The sequence below is a fragment of the Lichtheimia ornata genome (genome assembly GCF_029851405.1).
Source record: "Lichtheimia ornata isolate CBS 291.66 chromosome Unknown scaffold00010, whole genome shotgun sequence".
NCBI classification, from domain to species: domain Eukaryota; kingdom Fungi; phylum Mucoromycota; class Mucoromycetes; order Mucorales; family Lichtheimiaceae; genus Lichtheimia; species Lichtheimia ornata.
This window is the reverse complement of record NW_026695330.1, coordinates 1-22,973: the sequence shown is the minus strand read 5'-3', so window position 1 is coordinate 22,973 and position 22,973 is coordinate 1. Positions and strand designations below refer to the sequence as shown.

The window sequence follows — 22,973 nt, the reverse complement described above, 5'->3', positions numbered from 1 at the left end:
AAAGGAGTGATCGCCTTACTCTTTATGCCTTAAACACGCGCATAGATATATATACACATTCACGCGAGTCCCCATTATCTTCACCCTTCCCCTTAGTCGTCCGTGTGAATACTCATGTCTTTATTCTATTATATTACATACACCTTGTTGGCTTGAATACGCACACACGCACACATACACATACACAGAGGCAAACATCTGACTTTATGCATGACCATTCTTTCGGCGTCCGATGGCTGCAATTACATCTTCCAACGAGATACACCGATTTCCATTGGCGTCAATTATCGTAAGACAATCATCCAATGTGAATCCACCTTGCTCAGTACGTAATAATCCAGTCATATGACCATAACATCCAAGCTCAATTCCAATGTCGTGTACCAAACTACGCATATACGTTCCTCCTCCACATCGTACTTTGAGACGCATTGATGTATCATCATCCTTTGTGTAATAGTCAAGCAATTCCAACTCATGGATATCAACCGTACGTGGCTCGATGGGTTTGGGGAGGGGAATGCCCTGACGTGCATAATCGTAAGCACGTTTTCCTTGGATAGAGATGGCCGAATAACTAATACCATGCACGTCAATAACAAGCATCTAAATATGGTCGCTGTTTTTGTTAAACACTTGCATTGGTGGCACCTGCTGAATTTGCCCTCGAAATTGATCCAGCACCGACAGCACTTGAGATTGGCTCGGAGACATGGTCGCCCCGCTGCTTTTATGTGTCACTTGGCCTTCAGAGTCGTATGTATCAGTCGCATATCCAAGCTTGGCTTGTACTTCATATTCCTAATACCCTACATCAGCTCATCTTTCATAGCATACACTAAGGGATCATTATTACCTTTGAACATTGTAGTAATCCATGTAGCTGTTTGCATCCTGAACCCACGCCCAATGCTGTGTCAAGAGATCATCCATTAGTATCCTCGAAATCCATCATCTTTTTTGGCCTTGACCTACTCAAGACACCCTCCGCCAGCGGATCCTAAAGCATCCATGTTATCAAAAGCCTTTCGATGCCCCTTCTTTTTGAAGCCTTACCAGTGTCCCTCCATGTCCAATCTTGAGCTTGTCACGATCTCGAATTCGCTTCGTGGAATCGCCACGTAGTTGCTTTGACAATGAGTTTTGAACGTAGTTGATGGCATCGCGAGACGTCCACCCCGTTGGTTTATAGATAGCAAACACACCGTTGAGCGCGTTACGTAAAGACATTATCAACAATGCGGGATGTTTGTGTGGCTTTTTGAATCCAGTACCATTTATCATGCATTTTGTACAGCGCTTGGATCGGATGCCTCTTCCCGGCTATCACTTTTTTTTTCAAACCACAATGTTTTTGAATGAGCAGCTCCTATATAAACATCCATATAGCCTAAAAAGTTGTCTCCATCACATGCCAATAAAGATATGAAATTGTTTTACAAAGAGAGATCCCTGCCAACATTGTTTAACAGGAGGATTTGGAGGATTACTAGATTAGCTTATGAAGGAAGTTACAAAGGAGTCTGGGATGGGTAAACAACAAGTAGTAAATAAACAAGAGGGTATTCGTCTTCTATTAATCATCATCTTGGTTCTTGCTATTATAGCGTCCTGGTCGTCGCTCAATTTGATACACGGATGTCCCTTCCTCTGCAAGCTCCTTTCGTAATAACTCATCACCCAATCGTTTACGTTGTTCGCTTTCATCCAATTGCTTAAAGGTGTTTTCATCGCCATCATCATCATCGTCTCCGGGATGTTCATTGTTATTCTTCCATTCTGGTTTCCGCATGAATTGACGAAAGGTATCAGCAATCATGATAGCATCGGTTGAACTAAGGACTGAGCTCGATTGTCGAGGATCCATGTTTGCTGTAGTAGCTGATTGTTGTTGTATCTCGCTTGCGTTTTGTGGAGTTGAAGTAGATTGTGGTGATACTGCACCTCCGCCACGTGGACCAGTGATCGGTGTCAACGAATTGATCGACGACAAGTCGTGTGCAGAAAAGGGGCGAGGCACCGCTGGTGCACTTACCCCTGTTGCCGAGATGCCCTTTTCTTGTGCTAGTGTTGTTTGATCTTCTCCAATTAAGCCTGAGTTTATTGCTGGTTGGGAGGGTGATGATGATACTGGTACAGAGGCAGGTGCTGGTTCATGTGAGTCGTTTCGGTGGCGTTGGCGTATACAACAAAAGAATACAAGAGCACCCAATGCAACCAACAACAAGGTCGAAACAATGACGATTACTGCAATCATCCATCCTGTTAGCGGAGATGAGCCATTTGTGGATGCTGCATTATCTGCCACCGTGGGATGTGTTTCGGTACGCGTTGTATTATCCTTGGCATTTTCTAACAAAATAGGGATGTTGTTGATGACACTATGAGCGAGTTGTTGTAGTTGTAGTTTGATTCACCTTGTCTTGGCCCCATACAACCCCTGACGATACACAACATAGACCCTCGTAACCAATAAACTATCTTATCCAAAACATGCTCTTCGTTCCCCTTTGACCTTTTTCTCCCTGCTGTACCACCACAACCACACAACATCCACCACTGGCAGATGATAAAAGGGATCGACTTACGAATCAAAGTAAAGCGTACAGGAGGAGGAAATGTAGAGCCTTCTTGGATTTCCTCTTGGATGTTGTAGCCATCAGTGAGAATAAAGAAAAAAGGATTCCAAGTCTTGTTGGGTGCATTATCAGGAAGTCGTGATGGAAACCACGAATCGTCAACTTGTGTCACCAATGATCCAGGTAGCCGAGGTACATCATCCCATTTCTTGACGGTCTCAAAAGTACCATTGGGTGATTGATATAGTAGATACAAGTTGATAATGTTCTTTTTTGGGATTAATTTATTGCATGGCAACGAGGATGTTCATGACTTACCTCGTCATTGATGAATGCTGGGTTACTGAGAGATTCATGCAAACAATGTCAGTCAAAAATGATCTCAGCCCCATTTTGGTGTCCTTTCTTACTTGTAATTCCACGACAGCTCATATAGGCTACCATTGTACCACACGTCATTGGAAGTAGGCGAACACATGCCAAACGCATTCTCTTGATTGACACACGCTGATGGCGAGTCGACTGCTGCATCAACACAAACGACAATGAGATCGCTATACTCATGAACGACAATGGCAAGGCATACCCTCCTCCTCCGCCAACACCTCCTCCTCTTGCCGTTTCCAAGGGAACGCCGTTATCGCAATCAAGCACGAGTGTAGACAATATATGAATAGCAGCAACTTCATATGTGGCGAGGGAAAAGAAATGGGAGGAAAAAGGGGAACCAACAAGCTTTTTCTTGCCTTGCCTTAATGGCTTCGACGACGCGCATATCACCCGGGTTGCGACATTGGAGCTATCGTCAAGGCGTTGATCGTTTTTTGTGACACTTCAGCAACAAGATGTGGAAACCTAGTTACTGTTGCCATCCGCCTTTAACTTTTAGAAAACACTCTCTATTACCTTTTGCATTCCATTATTCATCAAAGACATTAAAAGAGATATGGTTAACGTTTACAACAACAACATACACTGGGGATTGTATTCTATTTCGATCGATCACATATAAAAAGATCTACTATCAATCATGTATCTTGATGACCAACAATGTATCAAAGCAAACCTCCCCCCAGATGCAAGGTGTTTGCCACACATGCTCATTCACTTTAACACATCACACACAATGCCATGATGATCTTGATTGCAGTGGACGTGTCAACATCCATCAAAAGCAGCAACATCGACAATAAAAATGACTTTCATGTTCTTCTTGCGTATGGCTGATGATAATTTTACTAAGTTTGCTCATGATTGCATTATCCCTTACTGACACTATATTTGCTTTACGCATGCAAGCGGGAGATCTTTCTTTACCCCAAAAGTATACGTGAATTCTAAAGCACAAAAATGACATAACGATGGATTACTTTCACCATGGATGACCTTTGTGATGAGATACATGTGGTGGATCACGTATACAACATGGTATGGGAGGATGATGTTTCATTCGTCGATCACTGGAACATCACCTTATGTTTTTTAAGAAGGGTTTAAGTGCTTGTTGAGTGGATCCAAATAAGAAATAAAGCAAACTAGGGTATAGCGATATGTAAAACGGTTTGTTTAAGAAACTAGAATCCGGAGAATAGCACTTGAAAATGTTGCTGGGAGCAAGTGGTGGAAGTTTCCTAAGGAACGTACTATTTCCGACATGGGGGTCTTAGGAGGGAGGATGCACTGGGCTGCATGCAGCAGTTACCCTACATCCATCCAACCACCAGGGATGGGCTGAAAAGTGGCAAGAGTGGCAAATGGAAAATTATTAAGCCCTCTCTCTCACTCTTTGTATTTGTTTGTTACTTGTTGTTGACAGTGGCAAAAGAGCATGTGGTAGTGGTGACCCAGCATGATGATTTATACAAGCATTGTGCAAGTACATTTGATGATTGTGTTCTATGGGTATTCGACACTTTGGGATCCTGGTCAAAGGAAAAACCCCAATAGGACTCGTGTGGATCACACAACACGCTCACAGAGTTATTGACAAGGGCTCTATCACTGAGCCCTTTCATTGTCTCTCCCTCTTTCTTTCTTTCTTTTTCGTTTCATTTTCTTTGGATCGACAAATACAACAACAAGACATGCTGCAGCGCTGTGTCGAGGATGGTGGGCGAAAAACAGTATCCAACAAGCAGCAATTAAATACGCATCGACAAAGCTTTTGTGCTGATCCATCATGCTGGGCTGGCATCACACACCAACACCGCGTCTTGACACGAAATTGCTTGCGACGCCAACATCACCTTACGAGTCGTCGCAGCTATAAAAGTCGTCGTCGACGACAACACCATGTCCATTGGCGTATTGAACAACAACAACAACAACAGCAACATAATAAACGTTGTTGGACTCCACCTATCAATGCTGACACGTTGAAAGAGCTATCATACGAGCGGATTCTTTTAAACTTTCAACTGCGACATGACCTGGTTTTCGATCGACATTTACGGTTTCGGCCCAACTTTGATGGCACATCAGGGAAAATCAAACAAAGAAATACAGAGCGATATTGGGTACATCTCGATCATGTATTTGGAGACGAGCCCTGTAAAGTGTTACCTGTATTGCTTCATCACTTGATAGCGTGTTTAAACCTTTTGCATCAAGATCGCCGAGTGTATAATTCTGGATGGCCCATGCACATCACCATGGATACTGTACACAGCATGCTTAACCCCGAACGAATTGTACGGCAAATTGAATGTGGCCAACTTGACTTGAAACCCAAGATTGACTTTGTAGTCAATATCTTGCAGCCCATGTGTCCCAATGAACATTGGCCACGTTTACAGCTTATTGCACTTTACTTTTCGAAGAGATTATACGCTCGTGGTTTTCGTCAGTGCTTTGCCATCATCGAAGCCATTCAATTGGTAAATACAACATTTGTTCTCCCCAGTAATGATGCTAATCTTATATAATGTAGAGCTGTGTCAATCAATTTTTGAAACAACATCGTGCGCATTTGATTCGGACATGTGCTCGATATGAAAGGCGGCATTTCAAGGGCAATAGGGAAATCATTGTCAAATGGCTCACTGCTTCACGCACAGACCCTGATGCAAGCTTTCTGCAAGTCTATCATACAGGTAAAAAAAAGTAGTATGTCGACATGGGATTATGCCATATCTCATCACCCATTTACCCATCAGCCCTTGTACGCTTGGTTGCCATGGATTGCAAGCCGTTTCCTGCCACGTTGCAATATGATCAATATCGACTGATGCATCAATTCCGAGCTGAGTTTCTTACGATCCTAATCCTTGCCATTCTTTGCATACCCTATCATTACCTATGTGGCAGTCGATGGGATAAGACCGATCTTGAAAACCTAAAGACACGATTAGAAGGTGAGCTTCAAGCCTTTCGTCGACAACAGCAACAGCAAGATTCAATGGCGTCTTGTAAAGAGCTACCTGATTACGGCCAATTGGCGACTGAAGTATGTGAAGCAGCCTATCGTACACATATTAAGCAAGGCGTTGTACCTGGATGTGATTTTGTGGAACGACATGCTCGGACGTGGTCAGGATGGTTGAGACGCCATATCAGTGCCACCTCCGAGATCTACCGCATGGTGCATCAACGGGTGATGGAAGTATTGCGCTATGTATCTCAAGGTCAAAATGTGTTACGTGCGGATACCCTTAAGACTTTGGTTGGTTTAGAACGTGAACTGATGACCCTTGGTCTTAGAATACGTGCTGTAGCTGATCTTAACTTGGCCACTTTTGGTCCATTGTACATTCAAATTTGGAAAGACCTTAATGCATTTCCTCTTGTTTGAATATAATCTCTCTCTTGCACTCTCTCTCTCTTTTTCTTTCCCACCCCTCTTTATTTGTTCAACATGTATATGAGTAATACTTCTTCTACTACGTCTTCTTCTCATGGTGATGGGGGGAGCCATTCTATCTTGAACCCTTCCATGTTATCTGCATCTCTCGCCGATGAGCTGTATGAAGAGCACCAACAGCAACAGCAACAGCATCGACGAACAAAGCATCAGCAACAGCAACCGACCTTCTCCACCTTCATCAACCAGCCATCACCGCGATCCATGGCTTCTTCCATTGCGTCCGCATTGCCTTTCATCAATTCAAGACGTAAGTCAATACATCGTTTTCTTTGATAGATAACGTTACGTAACAGATACCCTCTTCTTGTAGTAGGGGAAGACGATCCAGATAATGGGCCAGGTTGGTACTACTGCTGGGTGGTGGTTGGTTTATGCAAGATTGTTGAGACATCATCCCCCCGCATTATCAGCATTTGCCTTTCCAAAGAAAGAAGGATCTCCTTTGACGATGAGTGCATCCTTGACAGCAGCGAGGAGTATGGATAGCAGCAGCGTCAGCAGCAGCAGCCACCGGCAACAACAACGACATCGTAAACGTACCACTACATCACCAGCGATGAGTCATCTATCTGCAGAGACTACATGGAAGAGAATTCAGGCTGACAAGGAACGTGAAATGGATGTCTTGCAACGCTATTACAACAAAAGAGCCAATGTTCATAAGCAGCTTGGACAAGTAGGTAGAGTGTGAATGGATCCTATCGTCTATTTTACTCATCATCTTCTATCAGCTACGCCAAGGCATTGATGACATAAAAAAGCAGTTGAAGCAAGCACTTGCCAATGAGGATTATCGGGAAGCCGAGACAATGCAACATCAACTCGAGACAATGACTACAAAATGGTGGGATCTTTTTTCGACCGTACACGAACAACTCGATCAGCAGATCTATGATGGATGGCAACGACTTGCCACATTAGTCACTCGTGAAACGAATGCAGCCACCAAATTAGCAGATGCAAGTCAGCTGTTAAGGGAAGAACGTGAGCAGCAGCAATTGCAACTACAAATCCAACATGAGCGCATATACAATGATCAATTACAAGCTATCCATGAAGAACGAGAGGAGATTGAAAAGGAACAAAGGTAGGGAAAAAAGGTCATTGTATTGTCCCAACAATGGCATGCTGATGATGATTTGGATATGTATAGTGAAATTGCATTCGAGGTGGAAATGTGGGAACAATCGCACGCTGAATACAAGAGTCGAGTGGATGAGATCGTGCATAAGGAAAAGCGACAAAAGGAGCAATTGATGGCCAAAGTTCAAGATACCCAAAACGAGATTGATGAGCTCATGTCACGTTTGGCTGATCTACAGCAGCAACAAGATGAATATCGAGATGAGATTCAACGATTGGATAAACGTATGGAGGAAGCGACACGAGAGTATTTGCCCGAAAAGGATGCATTAGAAAAGGATCGATTGAATGTAGAAGAACGTCGACGGATATTGGAGCAAAAAACGGTAAGTCGTTGGGAAATGAAAACATGCAATCAGGGTCCCCTTTTTATTCATTCAAGTCGAAAATAGAATGATATCGATCGTCGTGACGAAGAATTACATCGTTATATGGAGCAACAAACTCGAGAACAGGAGCGTGGAACAAAGGAGCTTGAAAGCCTTGTTGACCAAATTACCAAAGTTGGAGAGCAGGCATCCCAGGGTGAGGAGCACGCATCGCAGCTCGTCAAAGTTTTGGACACCCTGATCAAGGCGCGTGATATGCAGGTGGTGGAGAAAAAGAGGAAGATGACCGAGGCTCGTCAACGTGTGGTGCACCAGTTACAATCCGTTGATTCAACGCGTCGGCAAGCTTATGCAGCACGATGCCATATGGAGCAACAAGAAGAACAACTTGAACGACTTGAAGCACAACTCAAAAGCTTGCAACGACATAAGCAAGTAGCTGTGGAAACAGGGCAATTGGGCAAAGCGGCTCGAGCAGCAAACCAAATCAAGCTGGCTGAAGATAATTGGCGAGAGGCTCAATCCATCCTCAATGAAAAACAGCAAGCTGCCAAAGATGTCATGGCTCGTTTGGTTGAACAAGAGAAAGAAGCGGATGCATTGGAAAGCACATGTGCACAAATTGAATCAGAATTAGGTGAGTTGTGAGAGCGTGTGTGTATGTGTGTACGTGAAGAATGATTTAATAATATGGTCAATGCGACATAGGCTGTGAGATCGTTGCAGCTTTGGAAAATTTCAAGGAGGAGCTATCAGACCAGAGGTATGGCAACAATGGGAGGGAGAGGTGCTACCCTTATTTATCACACCCATTCACACACTCGCCATTGTCATATGACTAGGACGAATACGTTACTCGAACGTCTCGTGGATTTGGAATGTGACACGTTGAACCTGGAGATCGAGACAATGAGGAAGATTCAGAATTTCAAACAAGATATCAACTTGTTGCAGATTGACGATGATCACCCTTCTCCACCACAAGTATAAAGACTCGATCCATCTATCCATGTTTCTGTATAATGATGTGTAAGGAGAATAAGGGATCAGGAGCACCACACACACAAAAGAGCCCATGCATGTTTCCTTTTTGTTTTATGGATATCAACATCACCACTCCCTGCATGAAAGGCACTCAACGCTCAAGCCATCTATGTAATCGTTGTTGTTTCTCCTTATTGGCAAATCATAGGGTGGTTAGCATTCGGAATAAGTGAGGTTTATTATAGTAATGTATTCGAAGCTTTTTTTATATACATTGTTGTGTACGAGACGACGACAGACATATTGGGACAAATGAACGGGCATAAGAATTTAAGAGCATAGAGCATTAGTTGGCCCATAGTACAAGTGCATCACCGCAAAGCAGCTTAAAAAGTAAACAAATCAAAGGGTTGGGGGATGATGATGAGGAGGAGGGTTGATGGATATGGGAAAAAAAAGCATGGCGGCGAGAGATAGGAGGAAGTGTCTAAGAAGGTGTATGTTGGCGTGTGTGTGCATGGATATTGTAATGTGGATGATGTTGTGGTGAAAATCGGATATAAGGAAAAAGCAAATATGACAAAGGATTGTGTCATGGTGATGGTGTGTTGTTGAATGATGCGTGCGTGTGGATGTATGTATGTCAAAGGAGCGTCAAAGAAAAAATCATGCTTATGCCGAGAACATTGAAAGATCGGTATGTTGTTGTCGGATGGAAGAAGAAAACTTGTCATTCATATACATGTATCCAGGTAAGCTCGGTAAAACATCATATTGGATGGCGACGGGAGTGGGTTGTTGTGGGTAATAAGAAGATCGGTATGAGCTAGGCAAGCTGTTCCACGTTGTTGAAGGTGGTGAGGATGGGAAGGATGATTGCTCGTCTGAACTCGAGTATGGGCTTTCTGGTAGCAAACCAGGTGGCGGCGATGAACAGGGCCAGCAATCTGGGCAAGCACATGGCTGCTGGGTTTGCTGTTGTTGCTGCTGTACTAATCTGCGTTCTTCCATAAAGGGACGCCACTGCACTTGAGGCCGTTTACCATTTGTTGCGTGATCGTGCTTCATGTGTTTTGTGAGGATTGTTTTGCGGACAAAGCTTTTTGTGCATCCGTCAAATGGGCATTTGTAAGGTCGTTTGCCAGTGTGTGTACGTCTGTGCGCCATTATTATTGTCAATAGGGTTGCATGAGTAATAATAGATTTCAAAAAAGATGAAAACATACCGATGACGTGCAAGTGAGCTGCTATCACTGAAGCTTTTGTTGCAAGATGGATATTCACAAACATGGGGTCGCTCTCCAGAATGCGTGCGCATATGGACAGTCAAGGCGGAACGCTAAATGTGAAATGACAAGCATGGTAAGGATCTGCGTACGCCCTTCCAAATCGGTTGCACATGCATTTGTTCACTCACCTGAATAAAACTTTTGCCACAATCAGGCTCACGGCACTTGAAAGGTCTATAAAATAGAATACATGGTAAGTAAAAAGGGTCAATGACGGGATAAGAAAATGATGTCAATGAAGGTGGCAACTCACCTTTCGTTGGTGTGGATGCGTGAATGACGCACGAGATCGGAGCGGCGACCTTAAAGAGCGAAAGTATATGTGAATACGGTGTTGCCAGTATAATGATAGGTGTTGCTAATCGTGCTTACCAAAAGTCTTGCTGCAGTTGGCGATGGAACAAACAAAAGGACGTGTCTCGGTTGGAGCGTGGTCTTGGTTGACAAGTTCAAGAATTTCCATTGATGAAGAAAAAGGGCTCTTTGAAAGAAAAGAGGAAAAAGGAAAGTAAAGAAGAAAGCGACAAATGACATTCAGCTGTCGTATTTATATAAGATCAACAGCTGTGCAAAAAGGGTCGTGCACATCTCCTGCTGCTGAATGCTTCTTCCCCTAGCACAACAGGTCTTGAACACCAAATCGGTAAGCATGGGTCACACCCTGACTGACATCCAAGAAACCTTTTTTTCATAAGTCATGGATGATGATGAAGGTGAGGGGAGGTATGAGAGAGGGGAGGGTTGATTCAAATTCACGTACATTGTTCACGTAAAACCCCCCCCAACCTCTCGTACTTCTCAAATGATAATGTGCAGGAGCATATTTGCCTTTGGTGTCAAAGACAACAAATGGTGGTGTGCTCCTTGTTTAATTTATTCCTTTGTTCGATCTGCCATGCTGTGCTGCTGCGTGATGGACAATCTAGGCAATAATTGGGAAGCGTCTGTTCTCGTTGTGCAACAATACGTTGCCGATCAAAAAAGCATGATGAACTTGTCATGTGGCCGTTGTGTACATTATCGCTTCTTGTCGTTGCTCGTTCGGGCTTGCTACCCGGTTCGTTGCTGTCGATGTTGATCATTGCCACTCACAGTGCGATTTACCGTTTCCACTTTACTTTTGTTGCTTGTCTCCGTAAACATTTAACTCCCCTCGTATCGGATAGCGTGTTACACAGGCCGCACGTACATATGTACGCATGGTCTAATTGTATGACAAGCCAAGCTGATCTTTTTGGGAACCTTTTCTTGTGCCCGCGCGTTTTGCTTGCGTGTTCTTCATTATCCCTTCTTTTCTCCTACCGCCCAATTGTCCCCCAAAATACACACACACAAAGAGGATGCTCCTGAAGTACCGCCATAAACACACATACGCTGTTGATTGCGATCTGCACCAAGCTTCCACACACACACCACATTGTGTACGCACTCGTTGGCTATAATAACTTTTTTGCCTTTCCTTTTCTGACACCTTAGCATATTATCCCATGCGTGCAGGAACATCCCATTGCTTTTAGTCTTCCTCCTTTGCATCGTCATTCATCATACCCCTTTCCCTTGGCATAATGTATTCTAATCAAGGCAGCAGCACCACGCTGTACAAACACAATGAGGAGAAAAAGAATGCCTTGTTGAAGAGAAAACCCCATGTGCGTCTTTGTACCTGCCATTAACGCACAGCTTACGCGCGCAATTATGTTCGCACTTTCACAACAACAAAGCACTATTGGCTTGCAATCAGGGTCTATGTACAGGGTCCTATGAATCCTTTCTTGTTTTGTTGGCTGCTGCTGCTGTTGTTTCCCCTCGCATCATCTCTCCCTCTCATAATAACAACATCTTCACCAAATTGTTTATATTGGCTTTTGCTTCAATTTTCGTCATTGTTTTGCCTAATGGTCTAAAATGAAAGGGGGTTGAGTACGCTTCGAAGATGCCGTGTATGTGCGTGCTACATTTGCATGCGTTGCAGGGTTCATTCCCTATTCCAATGCCATGGGACCAAAAGTGTCCTTTATCCACCACTCCCATGTATATGAAAAAGTAACCTATTTCATTTTGCCATCCACGTGTTGGAATCTTATCAATCAAGAACTTTTATCATGCATGTATGTAATATTCTCATTCATGGCATTGTTTCTCTGCCAACGCACACCTCTTTTACTGCTTCTTCATGAATCGATCATCCACCATCTTGTGGTACCTGGTGATGATGATGCTTTTTTATTCACATTGCAAATCCTGGATCGTCCAAGCCGTATTTACATTATATAATTGCAATGCATACACATGACATATATAGAAAGGGGAGGTTCGAAGAGCGTAAAAGTGGATGGTAGTATCATAGCAACAAGAATCTCCTTCAAGGTAGTAACCATATCAACGGTAGATCCGATTTCATGATTGTTTGAAATGATGACAAGGCAAAAAGTAGGGATGGTGGATAAGGCTCACGTCAAGAAATAGGGTGGTGATGGTTGTTTTCCTTTGGTGCCTGCTAGTGCAACCTTCCTACTACTTGCTGTTATTGCTGCTGCAGAGCATTTGGTTGTGTCACACGTGGATTGTGCAACTCCCTTAAACTAGCTTGTGATGCGTGTGCCTCGCAAACCAGCTCCTTTTTTACACTTTTACATCTCATCATGGCAAGCACAGCAGTAGAAGCAACCCAGGTAAATGGTCTTCTTTGGACATTGACACTACAAGGTGGACACTTGTTGTTGTGTACCAAGCGTACTCATCTCGATTGCCTTCTCTCTCTTTCGTTTTGATCTACAGACGCCTTTGAATGGCTATGTTGGTTTCGACACTATCACCCAGCAGATCGAAAAGAAGCTTCTCAAGCGAGGTTTCCAATTCAACGTGATGGTTGTTGGTAATGTCCTTTATTCTCATCTTGCGTGCTACCACTCGAGTAGTTGACGCTTTGTATCTTTCATCTCTTTCTCTCTCTCTCGTTGTGTATAGGTCAATCTGGTCTCGGCAAGTCCACACTTGTGAATACGATTTTTGCCTCGCATCTCATTGACAGCAAGGGTCGCTTGAACTCGGATGAACCTCCACGTCAAACTACCGAGATTGAGAATGTTTGTCATTGTAAGTATCATCGTCATCGTCATCCTTGGGATATCATTTAGCTTTTCACACCATTTGGCTTTCCCTGAACTTGCCCCGGTTCCAAAAAACCCCCTGATACTTGACCCTGAACTGATCTCCTTCGTTTCTCCTATCATAGTGATTGAAGAGCATGGTGTACGTCTCAGATTGAACATTGTCGATACTCCTGGTTATGGTGACCAAGTCAACAATGAGAATTGGTAAGTTGCCAGAGAGATTGAGGATATAGATTAGATGATTGATCATTATTATTAGCTGGGAACCCATTGTCAAGTACATCAAAGATCAGCATTCCGCCTACCTTCGCAAAGAGCTCACCGCTCAACGTGATCGCTACATTACTGATACCCGTGTTCACTGCTGCTTGTTCTTTATCACTCCTTCGGGTCACTCGTACGTGCTGCTGTTGACATCTACCCCGCTTGTGCATCCATATCTCCTTTGCTCACATATCAGGGGGTCATTTATGATAGGTTGAAACCCATTGATATCGTCGTGCTCAAGAAGCTCTCTGAAGTTGTCAATGTTGTTCCAGTTATTGCAAAGTCGGATTCTTTGACCTTTGAGGAACGTGATGCTTTTAGACAACGTGTAAGTATATTTTGATCTGGCGATGAAATTGTCATAATACTCATCCCACGTGACCCTTATAGATCAAGGCTGAGCTTGCTTTCCACAACATTCGTTTGTATCCCTACGAAAGTGATGAGGATGATGAACAAGAACGTGCATTGAACGAGTACATTCGCGTAAGTCGAGAGTGATGTTGTTATTGTATCTATACATGTACTTACCTTCGATATGTGTAATGACAACGACAACAGGAGCTCATCCCTTTTGCTATTGTTGGCTCTGAACGAAACGTGGTCGTGGATGGCAAGGCTGTGCGTGGCCGAAAGACTCGTTGGGGTGTCATCAATGTCGAGGACGAGCATCACTGCGAATTTGTTCACTTGCGTAACTTTTTGACTAGAACCCACTTGCAAGATCTTGTTGAAACTACCGCTCATATCCATTATGAAGCTTTCCGTGCTAAGCAGCTTTTGGCTATCAAGGAATCGACCCAACCCCAAACTCCTTCGAGTGCTGCTGCTGCCTCTTCTACCGCCATGTCGCCTCAATTGCCTGTCACTCCCGTACGAACCACCTCCAACCCACCATCGCCGTAGATTTGTTTGTCCCATTTGAAGAAAGAGTATCACATTAGTCTTCTTTTTCCCTTTTACCAGTTTTATCATCACACATCCCCCCTTTTCTTTTATCTTAACGTTATACGTCTCTTTCTCTCACACACACTCTCTCTTTCTTTTTATCCTTTCTTTACTCTTCCCTTCCCAATTCTAATAGCCCATGGATGAGAAATAAGGACAATGACTTAATTACATGTACTTTGTTCCAATGGATGTGGAGTGGTTGGGGCGTTTGGGAGTGGGGAACAACGTGTTGAGATGAATGATGATGGATGAGAGAGAGAAAAGTCTGTACAAAACAAGAAAACAAGGGGGGAAGGGGGGATTGGATGAGGGATAATATGATGATAATGGGATGCAGGACCACAAAGGGATTTGGGATCTCCTTAAGGATGTGTGTGTGTGTGTGTGTGTTTCCTTCTTTTTCTAATCGTCGTCAATTTGCCAATTGTTGTCGGTGTTCTTTGCCATCTCTAAATCCTGGCGTTGCTTGCCACGTCCTCGTTGGACATACATCTTGAGTCCCCGACCAAAGTTGTTCATGCAGACAAGACCCAATCCCGCTGTGGCCTAAAAAGAGATACAACTCAGTCCTTGAACACTTGTATCATAGCAATAAAATAGTAACTTACAGCGACAATAAGAATACCAATCACCACTTTGGAAATAAGGAGAAATCGGATTAGATTCATCACATGAACACAAAACATTGACAATGAGCTTACCAAGGCAGATCCATGTGTACCAATTGTTGTTGGGTTGTAATGTTTGCTTGAGGATAAGACCATAATGAACAACAACAATCCCTTCGAATACAATGAATGTAATCATTCTACCGCGGCTTTCAGTGCTTCCCTAATAGGAGATTCAATGCGTTATTTAAGCGTGTTACTTGATTCAGCGGTATACTTACTGCTGTGCGGGCAAAGTAGAGCATAGGCAAGATAAGTACAGTGACAACCACTTGAATGGCAATTTCCCATACGGCGCCAGTCCTTGATTTGAATGCGAATTGGATGACGTAGAAAAGCGATACCAAGAACTCGGTGAAAACATCAATCTTGAGTGCCAGGACAAAGAATTGAAACATACGATACATGCCTAATACGATCCATGTAAGTAACAATCATCAAATCTATCCAAAACAAAGACATACGTTGCATTTGGACATCTGCACCGATCTTTTTGTAGATATTCCAACCAAATTGACGAGACATTTCATAGCTGAGATAGGCCATTACGCATGCAAAGATCAAGATGGATATGCTGAGAGCAATTTCCAATCGCATTGCCATATAAAGGGGTGACGTATCATAGTGTGTATCATTGAGAGCGTTGACCCATTTGATACCATCCACGACTTGTAACGCACCAAGGACAGCACAAACAGCGTTGAGTAAGGCCAATGCAAGGATCTCTGCTGTATTTTGATAGATGGTCTGTGTTTGTAAAAGGGGAACCAGGGGATCAGACACCCACACATGATCAAAGGCGAAAAAAGGAGATTTTACTTACAGCATCGAAAACCATCCCAATGAACCACACTTGGAAACCGATAAATGCAAGGTTCTCCCACTTGATCCTTCCCAATCGATCGGCAGCACGCTCTGGTATCAGGTCATCGTTGGTGGTGGAGGAGTATAATACTGATGGATTGGATGGCTCGGGTAATCGGCTGGCTTGAAGGGTATTTTGTGAACAAATCAATGCTTGTAGAATGATGATGATGAAGGCTTGTACAAGTGCAGTAGAGATATAGAGCTTCGACCAGCGAGTCTCTGTAATGCGAGAGATCTACAACACACGGCATCTTCTCTTGAGTTCCCCTGATCGAAATAGGGCGATCGCGTCCGTTGTACACTTACAATTTTGCTGACAGTGACCATGATTACAAGCAATCCGGCTGCTTGATGGGATGAGTGGAATGCAAGTAAGGAGAAAGGAACAGTGAATATAAAAAAAAAGTAGCAGCAGGTGGTGGTGGTGCCTATCAATCAAGGGATCTTCCAAATTTGATCCAAGCAATGGTTACACAGGATAGGTCCAGAATGAACATCATTAGCATCCCTTCCCCCATTCTTATTCCGCTTACCCGAAAATCCCATAACATAATCTTCAATCATCGTATCCTATCATCTTAGTTGAAGCATTCACTACTATAAAGCCTTGTGTATTCAAACAGGTAGAATAATCTCAATTCCACGTTCACATCTTAAAAGGGAAAGGGGCTTAACGCAAATGCACGACGATCAATTAGCCTGTCGGATCCTTTAATGCCGCTGTCCCGCATATTGCTTTGCCTCGCATGCTGCACTCTTTCTCACCTTTCCATTGATACATGTACAATAACAAAGATCATCCAGAACATGATGTGCTCAATCCCCAGATTTTTTAAATGCCTTGCAACATTGTCCGTTTGGAACATTGGTAATGTGTGCCCTTTGGGGATCTAGGCTTACTTTGTGCCATAAATAACTCATATGCTGCAGTTTGCTCAGCCTTATTTATCTGAACACATCATGTGTTTATCAACACATATGTATACTTTATACTGATAGACCTATAATTATTCACTGGTGGATACATAGCAGCTTAACAAAAGCCATCACTATAGCCATTAGAGAACACGCAACATAGCCCATCGTATTCAATGACGAATGTTATTTATCAAAGAAGGTATCACAAATTGTTAAACGATGCTATCTATCTATTGCCATACCACAATCCTGGTTACCACGTAGACTACTATCCCGATTCTATACAAGACGTGTGTTTTCCAGAACAGGCTATTGTGCATTTGGCCCTTCTTGCTGTTCCTTTTCTAGCTTATCAAGCTCTTGGTCGATCTCACTCAACATCTTCTCAAGTCGCTTGCCTAAACGCAGACTAGCTTTATCCGCATCACGTTTCGTCGCGTCCTTGACTTGTTCAGCAAGCTAAGAAAAGTAAAAATTAGTCCTCACGTGTCGAACGTCATGAGAGGAGGGGAAAAAAAGTACCTCTTTGTAATCTTCATGATTGAATTTGATTTCATTCAGCTGAGCACGCTCTTCCAAGACATCCATTTTGGTACGCAATTTGGCCAATGCGTCTTCAAGTTCTTGTTTATCTTCATCTGACAAGTGACTCTCCACCTTTTTGCTTTCAATTGCTTCCTCCTCCTATTAATTGTATGCTACAAGTTAAAATGATAAAGCACGTGGTTATGGTGGTGGTTGAAACTCACCTTGGATTGATCGGGGATGAAGGCATCCAACTTGTCCGCTGCTTTCTTTTGTTCTTCCTCCAATCGTTGGATCTCAGCCTCTTGAGCTTCACGTCGTGCTTGAGCTTCCTTTTCTTCTTGCTCGGATTCATCCTCAATAAGCTCTTGTTGTTGTTCAAGGACTTCAAGCTTTTGTTTGAATGTGCTCTCGCCCACCATTTCAAGTACTTGCAACTCCGTTTCATTCACCTATATATAAATCAGTGTTAATAATGCGCGTGTTATTGATGGGCTGTATGCGAGATCACCTACCAAGTTGTCAGGCAAACTATTAAATGTAGCACGCAAGGCGTCTTCAGTAGACACGGTACGATCGGTGAAGGAGAATGCTCTGGAAAGGATCATCAACGTGGTAGGCACTTGGTGGTTCAGGTTGAGGTCCACCCATTGTGCAAGTTCATCTCTCAGGCGACCAGGGGACATATTGAAGGATGGGATACCACGGGCTGCACATGCACTTTGTAGTTCTTGGATGGTGAGGCTCGAGATACCTTCACTTTGAATGACCTATCACATGTATATACATGCCATCAGATCACCGTTCCTATTATATAAATGCCCTCCTCTTACCTTGTCATCAGCCTTTATTTGCCGCATACGATTACGAATCTGGAACCGGAGAAAGTTGTCTGTACCAAACGAGTTGATGTTCATGTATTTGCATAATGACACCAGCTGAGGACGGGTCAAGTTATCCAAAGTGAGTTCATCTTCAAAGCTTCGAGCCACATTGAGTAAATCTTCGGTGGATGCTTGTTCCCCTGTCATTCGAATCTATCTCAGATACGTCAATGTTTGTTCTCTTATCTTTCATTTGCATTACGTACCTTTCTAAAGAAATCCGAAAAGTCCTTGGCTGCTTGAGGATTAGCTGATCCAGGAAATCCAGATTCAGCAATGGTCTCCTGCAGGAACTCGGCCATTTCCAATCGCACCTTGAGCAGCTTGCGCTTCTTTTCCTCCTATTTTTGGATATGAATCATCCTATCCATTTCTTTCTTTTCATCCACTTACCCCTGAAGATTTGCTTTCGTATGTGCTTGGCAACATATTGGGAAACAACTTGAGAGCGACCGGCAATAGCAATTCCATAAAGGGCACAATCACAAAGACAGCAAATGGCACCAAGCGTAAAATGTCGGAAGTAGTGCGTCGTAGCTATGAATGATCGGGAGTTAAAGATGGGCCCCACACGCATGCATCAAATGTATCCATCCAAGTAGTACCTGACGTGCTTCCCTACGAGTCAAATAGCCACCATTCAATAACTTCCATGTCAATTTGGAGGAAATCCGTATCTCAAGTCCAAGCAATTTTGTTCCATCCCAATAATGCGTTGCTTCATCCTTGACCTTTTGCCATAGAGTCTTCTTTTTCTTCACTGCAGCAGGAGCAGAAGCAGCAGCACCGGATGATGATGTAGTAGTTTCAGGCGCAACCTTCGATGATGATGATGATGATGATGATGATGCAGGCTTTTGTGCTTTGAAAAGCTGTGGTTCAGACGAAGACTTGTTCTCAGCGTTACGCAATAAACGACGAGAGGGGCTCGCAAGATGAATCGATCGGTGAATGCCAATGGCGTGTCGAGTCATACATGGCCGAAGAATCAAGCTGTCAACGGTAATGCTTTGCAAAGGCGAACGCGTACAAAGGGTTCTCAAGCGTAAAGATAGGTGCACACCTGGATACATATGGACTAAAGAAAGAAAAGCAGTAAGAAAAAATTGGGATCCTCAACGCATCATTATCGAGACGAGCCTTTTGTAGTCACGAGCACATGTGAGAATAATATGCAATGTCGGTGTCGTTGTCGATCAAAGTCTATATCTATTATCCTCACACATACCCTTTATCTCTATCGCATCTCTCTTTTATATCACTCTTCCCCATCCCATCCCATCCCTAACTCCAACTCCATTCCTATTTCCACATTATATCATTTCATATCATGGGCTGTGTTTTTGTTGATGTATCTTTTGTAGTGTATTCATGCAATCGATGATGACAATGCTTATTTCTTGCCAGAAGCAGCCTTGGCCTTCTTGGTACCACGGAACTTCTTGGCACGGTTCTTCTTTTCCTTGCGTTGCTTGCGGCCACCCTTGGGAGCTTCGGCCAAACCAATCTGTAGAATGATACATAGAACATTGAGTACCTTGTATTGATATTGGATCTCTATTGACAATAAAACTTACGCGAACAAGACGGTACTTGGGCTCGAACTTCTTCAAAGCCTCAACGTTGTCGTAGATAAGAGCGAAGCCAGTGGTCTTTCCACCACCAAAGTGGGTCTTGAAACCGAAGACGGAAATGACTTCCTTGTTGGCCTTGTACATCTTTGCGAGCTTCTCACGGAGCTCATCCTTGGAGATGCTGGGACGGGCAGGGTGAATGACATCAACAACCATTTGCTTGCGTTGGAGCAAGCGGTTCGTAAGGAACTTGCGGGTGCGAATGGTCACGGTCGAAGCGTCAGCCTATAACGGGTACATCATAGGTGTTAAATCATATCATTCATCCATTCATCCATCCATTGGCTTTATCATCCATCCATCGTTTTCCTTTCTCTGCCTCTCTCTCTTCTATGAATACTATATTGGCTTGATACGAACCATGATGATCGATTTTTGGAAAGGGAGGTTTCCTCGTCGGCACGATTGTCCACCATGATCACACCCACCCACCCACCACCGTTCTCTAATCCCAACACTTGCTCCCCCAGTCAGAGCCAATCAAATTCAAGTATCGTTTTCATCCCACATCTTCCATATCCATCATAGGAGATATACTTCACATTCATGATAACCAATGCATATCAATAGACAATAAACTTTGTTGCTGATATATACAAGTGGAAAAGGATATCCCTATGGGTGGCAGCACAATAGACAAGTTTCCGTATCCAATGTCGTCCTTGATAATCGTCTCTATATAGATCAAAGAAGCCAAAGCTGCCTCAATGTACAGGCTGGGAGTCGAACCCAAAGATGATGCCCCAAAAAGTTGCACTGCCTGACCAAAGAAACCTCTTCAATAACAGTAACATCCATTATTACAATAAACGCCTTTTCCCACTGTCTTTGTTCACTGCACTTACCTTTTCCGTATACATAAAGACCCCGTTGTTGTTGGTTACTGGAAACCGAGCACCATGGTGTAGGTGTTGTCAAGCCGAATCAAAACGCCAAACGAGCCACGTCTTGAAACCAAACCTGCCGTCTATGCAAGCTAACACGTCAATGGAACAAGTTCGGCTGCAACATTGGACTCTGAATGTACCTGTTGACACCAAGCGTAGAGTAGGAATAGCAACGAACAAGAGGAAGCAACCGTATCGCCATGGCAATAGCCAACCACCAACCACGCTCATTCATCAGCACTTGGACACACTCACTCCCTGACAATGCATGTTCATAACTACATTAACACCTCACAGCCAACAAGAATACTCTTTTATAATACGTTACCTTGATGGCGATGTGGGGAATGGGACTAAAGTAGAGAGGTTCTCAAGCCGTGGAGCTACCGTCCCCAAGTTTAAATCCCCTACTGCTACTACACTGAGGCCACTCAATTACCCTATACACACCATCCACCCAAACACACAACTCACCCATCATTATCATCACCCTCACGATAGACAATAGGTGCACGTAAATAAAAGAAATGTATAGCAAAAGGGTGTGTGCCATTTTACACTTTACATGATAATGATGATCCAACAACAGCCATTGCCTTACTACCATGTCACCTCGAACCAAGAAAGTTCAATGATGGGCATGCTGGGCAGGAGCAGGACAACCGTTCATATGCATTGGGTTGGGCAACAAAGGCGCATGGAAGGAATGCCACTTTAGGAACTAAACCTAAATAGTGTACAAGTATCATGCATCGCCCGTGCTGACTGACTCAAGTTACACAACACACCCCTCTGCATCTTTAGCTCTATTATAGTCATACTGCTTGACATTGAACAAAGACTTCTTTTCATATAGCATCACGCTTACAAACATAAAGGTTCCCGTATCTCGAAACTTTACAATTAAACGTGGGGTTATTATTAGAGCAATGTGCTCGGCTTGGCCAACAGCACCTTGGGTGTAAGTTTCACCTTCATCGTGACCAATTCCAGATTTCGCAATGTCGCCACCAGCCAAACTGGATCCGGGGGTCGACCTCTTCGACGACGACGACCCAAAAAATATTTTTTGGGCTGTTTGCGACATTGAACGCGAAACTTTCACACAAGGTGCTGTTGGCCAGGCCGAGCCCATTGCTCTAATAAAAACCCCACGTTTCATTGTAAAATTTGGAGATACAGGCACCTTTATGTTTGTAAGCGTGATGCTATATGAAGAGTGGTCTTTGTTCATTGTCAAGTAGGTGGATCCTGGCAGAGCAAAAGATGCAGAGGGTCGTGTTGTGTAACACAGCTACGTTTGCATGAATGAAAGGGTCAATGTACAATTACTTTATGGATCATCTAGGAACAGGCATGTATTGCTAGCTAACGGCCACTTTTATCCAATCATCATTGTTGCGAGATCCACTGCATGGGAACGATGCTCCTGCTCTAGACATTCATTTCCATGATTAAAGTAGGTTGATCCGAGCTGATTTGACTGAGCTGCGGTCAAAGAGAGATTACGTCACTCTGGACATCAAGCACGCTCGATGTAGCTCAACCGATGTAACCTTGTGTGAGCGTAACTCAACCAAATCAGCTCGGATCAACCTACTTTAATCATGGAAATGAATGTCTAGAGCAGGAGCATCGTCCACCTACAATAGAATGCACAAAAGTCGGGAATGCACAAAAGTGGCTATTAGCTGCCAATGTATGACATAAAAGTGAGGGTTGCGTACCTGTCATGCATCGTCCCTGAAGTCCTGACTTTTTAGCTGAGTTACCCAAAGAGGTCCTTCTGCATCTTTGGCTCTCCAGGGTCTAGCTACTTGGCAATGAACAAAGACCACTTCTCATATAGCATCACGCTTACAAACATAAAGGTGCCTGTATCTCCGAACTTTACAATCAAACGTGGGTTTTTTATTAGAGCAATATGCTTGGCTTGGTCAACTGCACCTTGGGTGCAAGTTTCACGATCAAGCTTGCCAATCCCAGATTTCGCAATGTCACCACCAGCCAAACTGGATCCGGGGGTGGTCGACCTCTTCGACGACGACGACCAAAAAATATTTTTTGGGCTGT

At 43.6% G+C, this 22,973-nt stretch overlaps 9 protein-coding genes across 9 annotated transcripts; 3 read left to right on the top strand and 6 right to left on the bottom strand.

Moving 5' to 3' along the window:
- Positions 1-204: 204 nt before the first annotated feature.
- O0I10_003134 (tRNA pseudouridine(55) synthase) lies at positions 205-1,230 on the bottom strand (the record flags this gene model as incomplete). The annotated part of the gene is made up of 5 exons (XM_058483206.1): positions 205-577; positions 641-801; positions 857-912; positions 976-1,000; positions 1,057-1,230. 5 exons carry the CDS (start codon positions 1,228-1,230, stop codon positions 205-207), a joined length of 789 nt encoding a protein of 262 aa, XP_058345825.1.
- Positions 1,231-1,576: 346 nt separating this feature from the next.
- Positions 1,577-3,268, bottom strand: O0I10_003133 (uncharacterized protein; the record flags this gene model as incomplete). The annotated part of the gene is made up of 5 exons (XM_058483205.1): positions 1,577-2,352; positions 2,589-2,847; positions 2,898-2,922; positions 2,990-3,104; positions 3,166-3,268. The coding sequence occupies 5 exons, from the start codon at positions 3,266-3,268 to the stop codon at positions 1,577-1,579; spliced, it is 1,278 nt and encodes a 425-aa protein (XP_058345824.1).
- A 1,395-nt stretch (positions 3,269-4,663) lies between these two features.
- Positions 4,664-6,369, top strand: O0I10_003132 (uncharacterized protein; the record flags this gene model as incomplete). Its single annotated transcript, XM_058483204.1, has 3 exons — positions 4,664-5,455; positions 5,509-5,671; positions 5,735-6,369. 3 exons carry the CDS (start codon positions 4,664-4,666, stop codon positions 6,367-6,369), a joined length of 1,590 nt encoding a protein of 529 aa, XP_058345823.1.
- A 63-nt stretch (positions 6,370-6,432) lies between these two features.
- Positions 6,433-8,903, top strand: O0I10_003131 (uncharacterized protein; the record flags this gene model as incomplete). The annotated part of the gene is made up of 8 exons (XM_058483203.1): positions 6,433-6,688; positions 6,752-6,781; positions 6,852-7,117; positions 7,173-7,528; positions 7,595-7,910; positions 7,977-8,550; positions 8,622-8,676; positions 8,756-8,903. The coding sequence occupies 8 exons, from the start codon at positions 6,433-6,435 to the stop codon at positions 8,901-8,903; spliced, it is 2,001 nt and encodes a 666-aa protein (XP_058345822.1).
- Positions 8,904-9,569: 666 nt separating this feature from the next.
- On the bottom strand, positions 9,570-10,649 carry O0I10_003130 (uncharacterized protein; the record flags this gene model as incomplete). The annotated part of the gene is made up of 5 exons (XM_058483202.1): positions 9,570-10,053; positions 10,124-10,236; positions 10,315-10,360; positions 10,440-10,488; positions 10,559-10,649. 5 exons carry the CDS (start codon positions 10,647-10,649, stop codon positions 9,570-9,572), a joined length of 783 nt encoding a protein of 260 aa, XP_058345821.1.
- A 2,179-nt stretch (positions 10,650-12,828) lies between these two features.
- Positions 12,829-14,472, top strand: O0I10_003129 (uncharacterized protein; the record flags this gene model as incomplete). The annotated part of the gene is made up of 8 exons (XM_058483201.1): positions 12,829-12,858; positions 12,965-13,061; positions 13,154-13,282; positions 13,422-13,503; positions 13,559-13,696; positions 13,777-13,894; positions 13,957-14,052; positions 14,128-14,472. The coding sequence occupies 8 exons, from the start codon at positions 12,829-12,831 to the stop codon at positions 14,470-14,472; spliced, it is 1,035 nt and encodes a 344-aa protein (XP_058345820.1).
- Positions 14,473-14,919: 447 nt separating this feature from the next.
- O0I10_003128 (uncharacterized protein) lies at positions 14,920-16,379 on the bottom strand (the record flags this gene model as incomplete). The annotated part of the gene is made up of 7 exons (XM_058483200.1): positions 14,920-15,063; positions 15,126-15,151; positions 15,219-15,348; positions 15,407-15,594; positions 15,650-15,932; positions 16,009-16,287; positions 16,359-16,379. 7 exons carry the CDS (start codon positions 16,377-16,379, stop codon positions 14,920-14,922), a joined length of 1,071 nt encoding a protein of 356 aa, XP_058345819.1.
- A 900-nt stretch (positions 16,380-17,279) lies between these two features.
- On the bottom strand, positions 17,280-19,452 carry O0I10_003127 (uncharacterized protein; the record flags this gene model as incomplete). The annotated part of the gene is made up of 8 exons (XM_058483199.1): positions 17,280-17,429; positions 17,493-17,654; positions 17,720-17,947; positions 18,011-18,265; positions 18,329-18,532; positions 18,586-18,720; positions 18,773-18,916; positions 18,985-19,452. The coding sequence occupies 8 exons, from the start codon at positions 19,450-19,452 to the stop codon at positions 17,280-17,282; spliced, it is 1,746 nt and encodes a 581-aa protein (XP_058345818.1).
- Positions 19,453-19,772: 320 nt separating this feature from the next.
- O0I10_003126 (40S ribosomal protein S24) lies at positions 19,773-20,169 on the bottom strand (the record flags this gene model as incomplete). Its single annotated transcript, XM_058483198.1, has 2 exons — positions 19,773-19,886; positions 19,957-20,169. The coding sequence occupies 2 exons, from the start codon at positions 20,167-20,169 to the stop codon at positions 19,773-19,775; spliced, it is 327 nt and encodes a 108-aa protein (XP_058345817.1).
- Between the last annotated feature and the right edge of the window lie 2,804 nt (positions 20,170-22,973).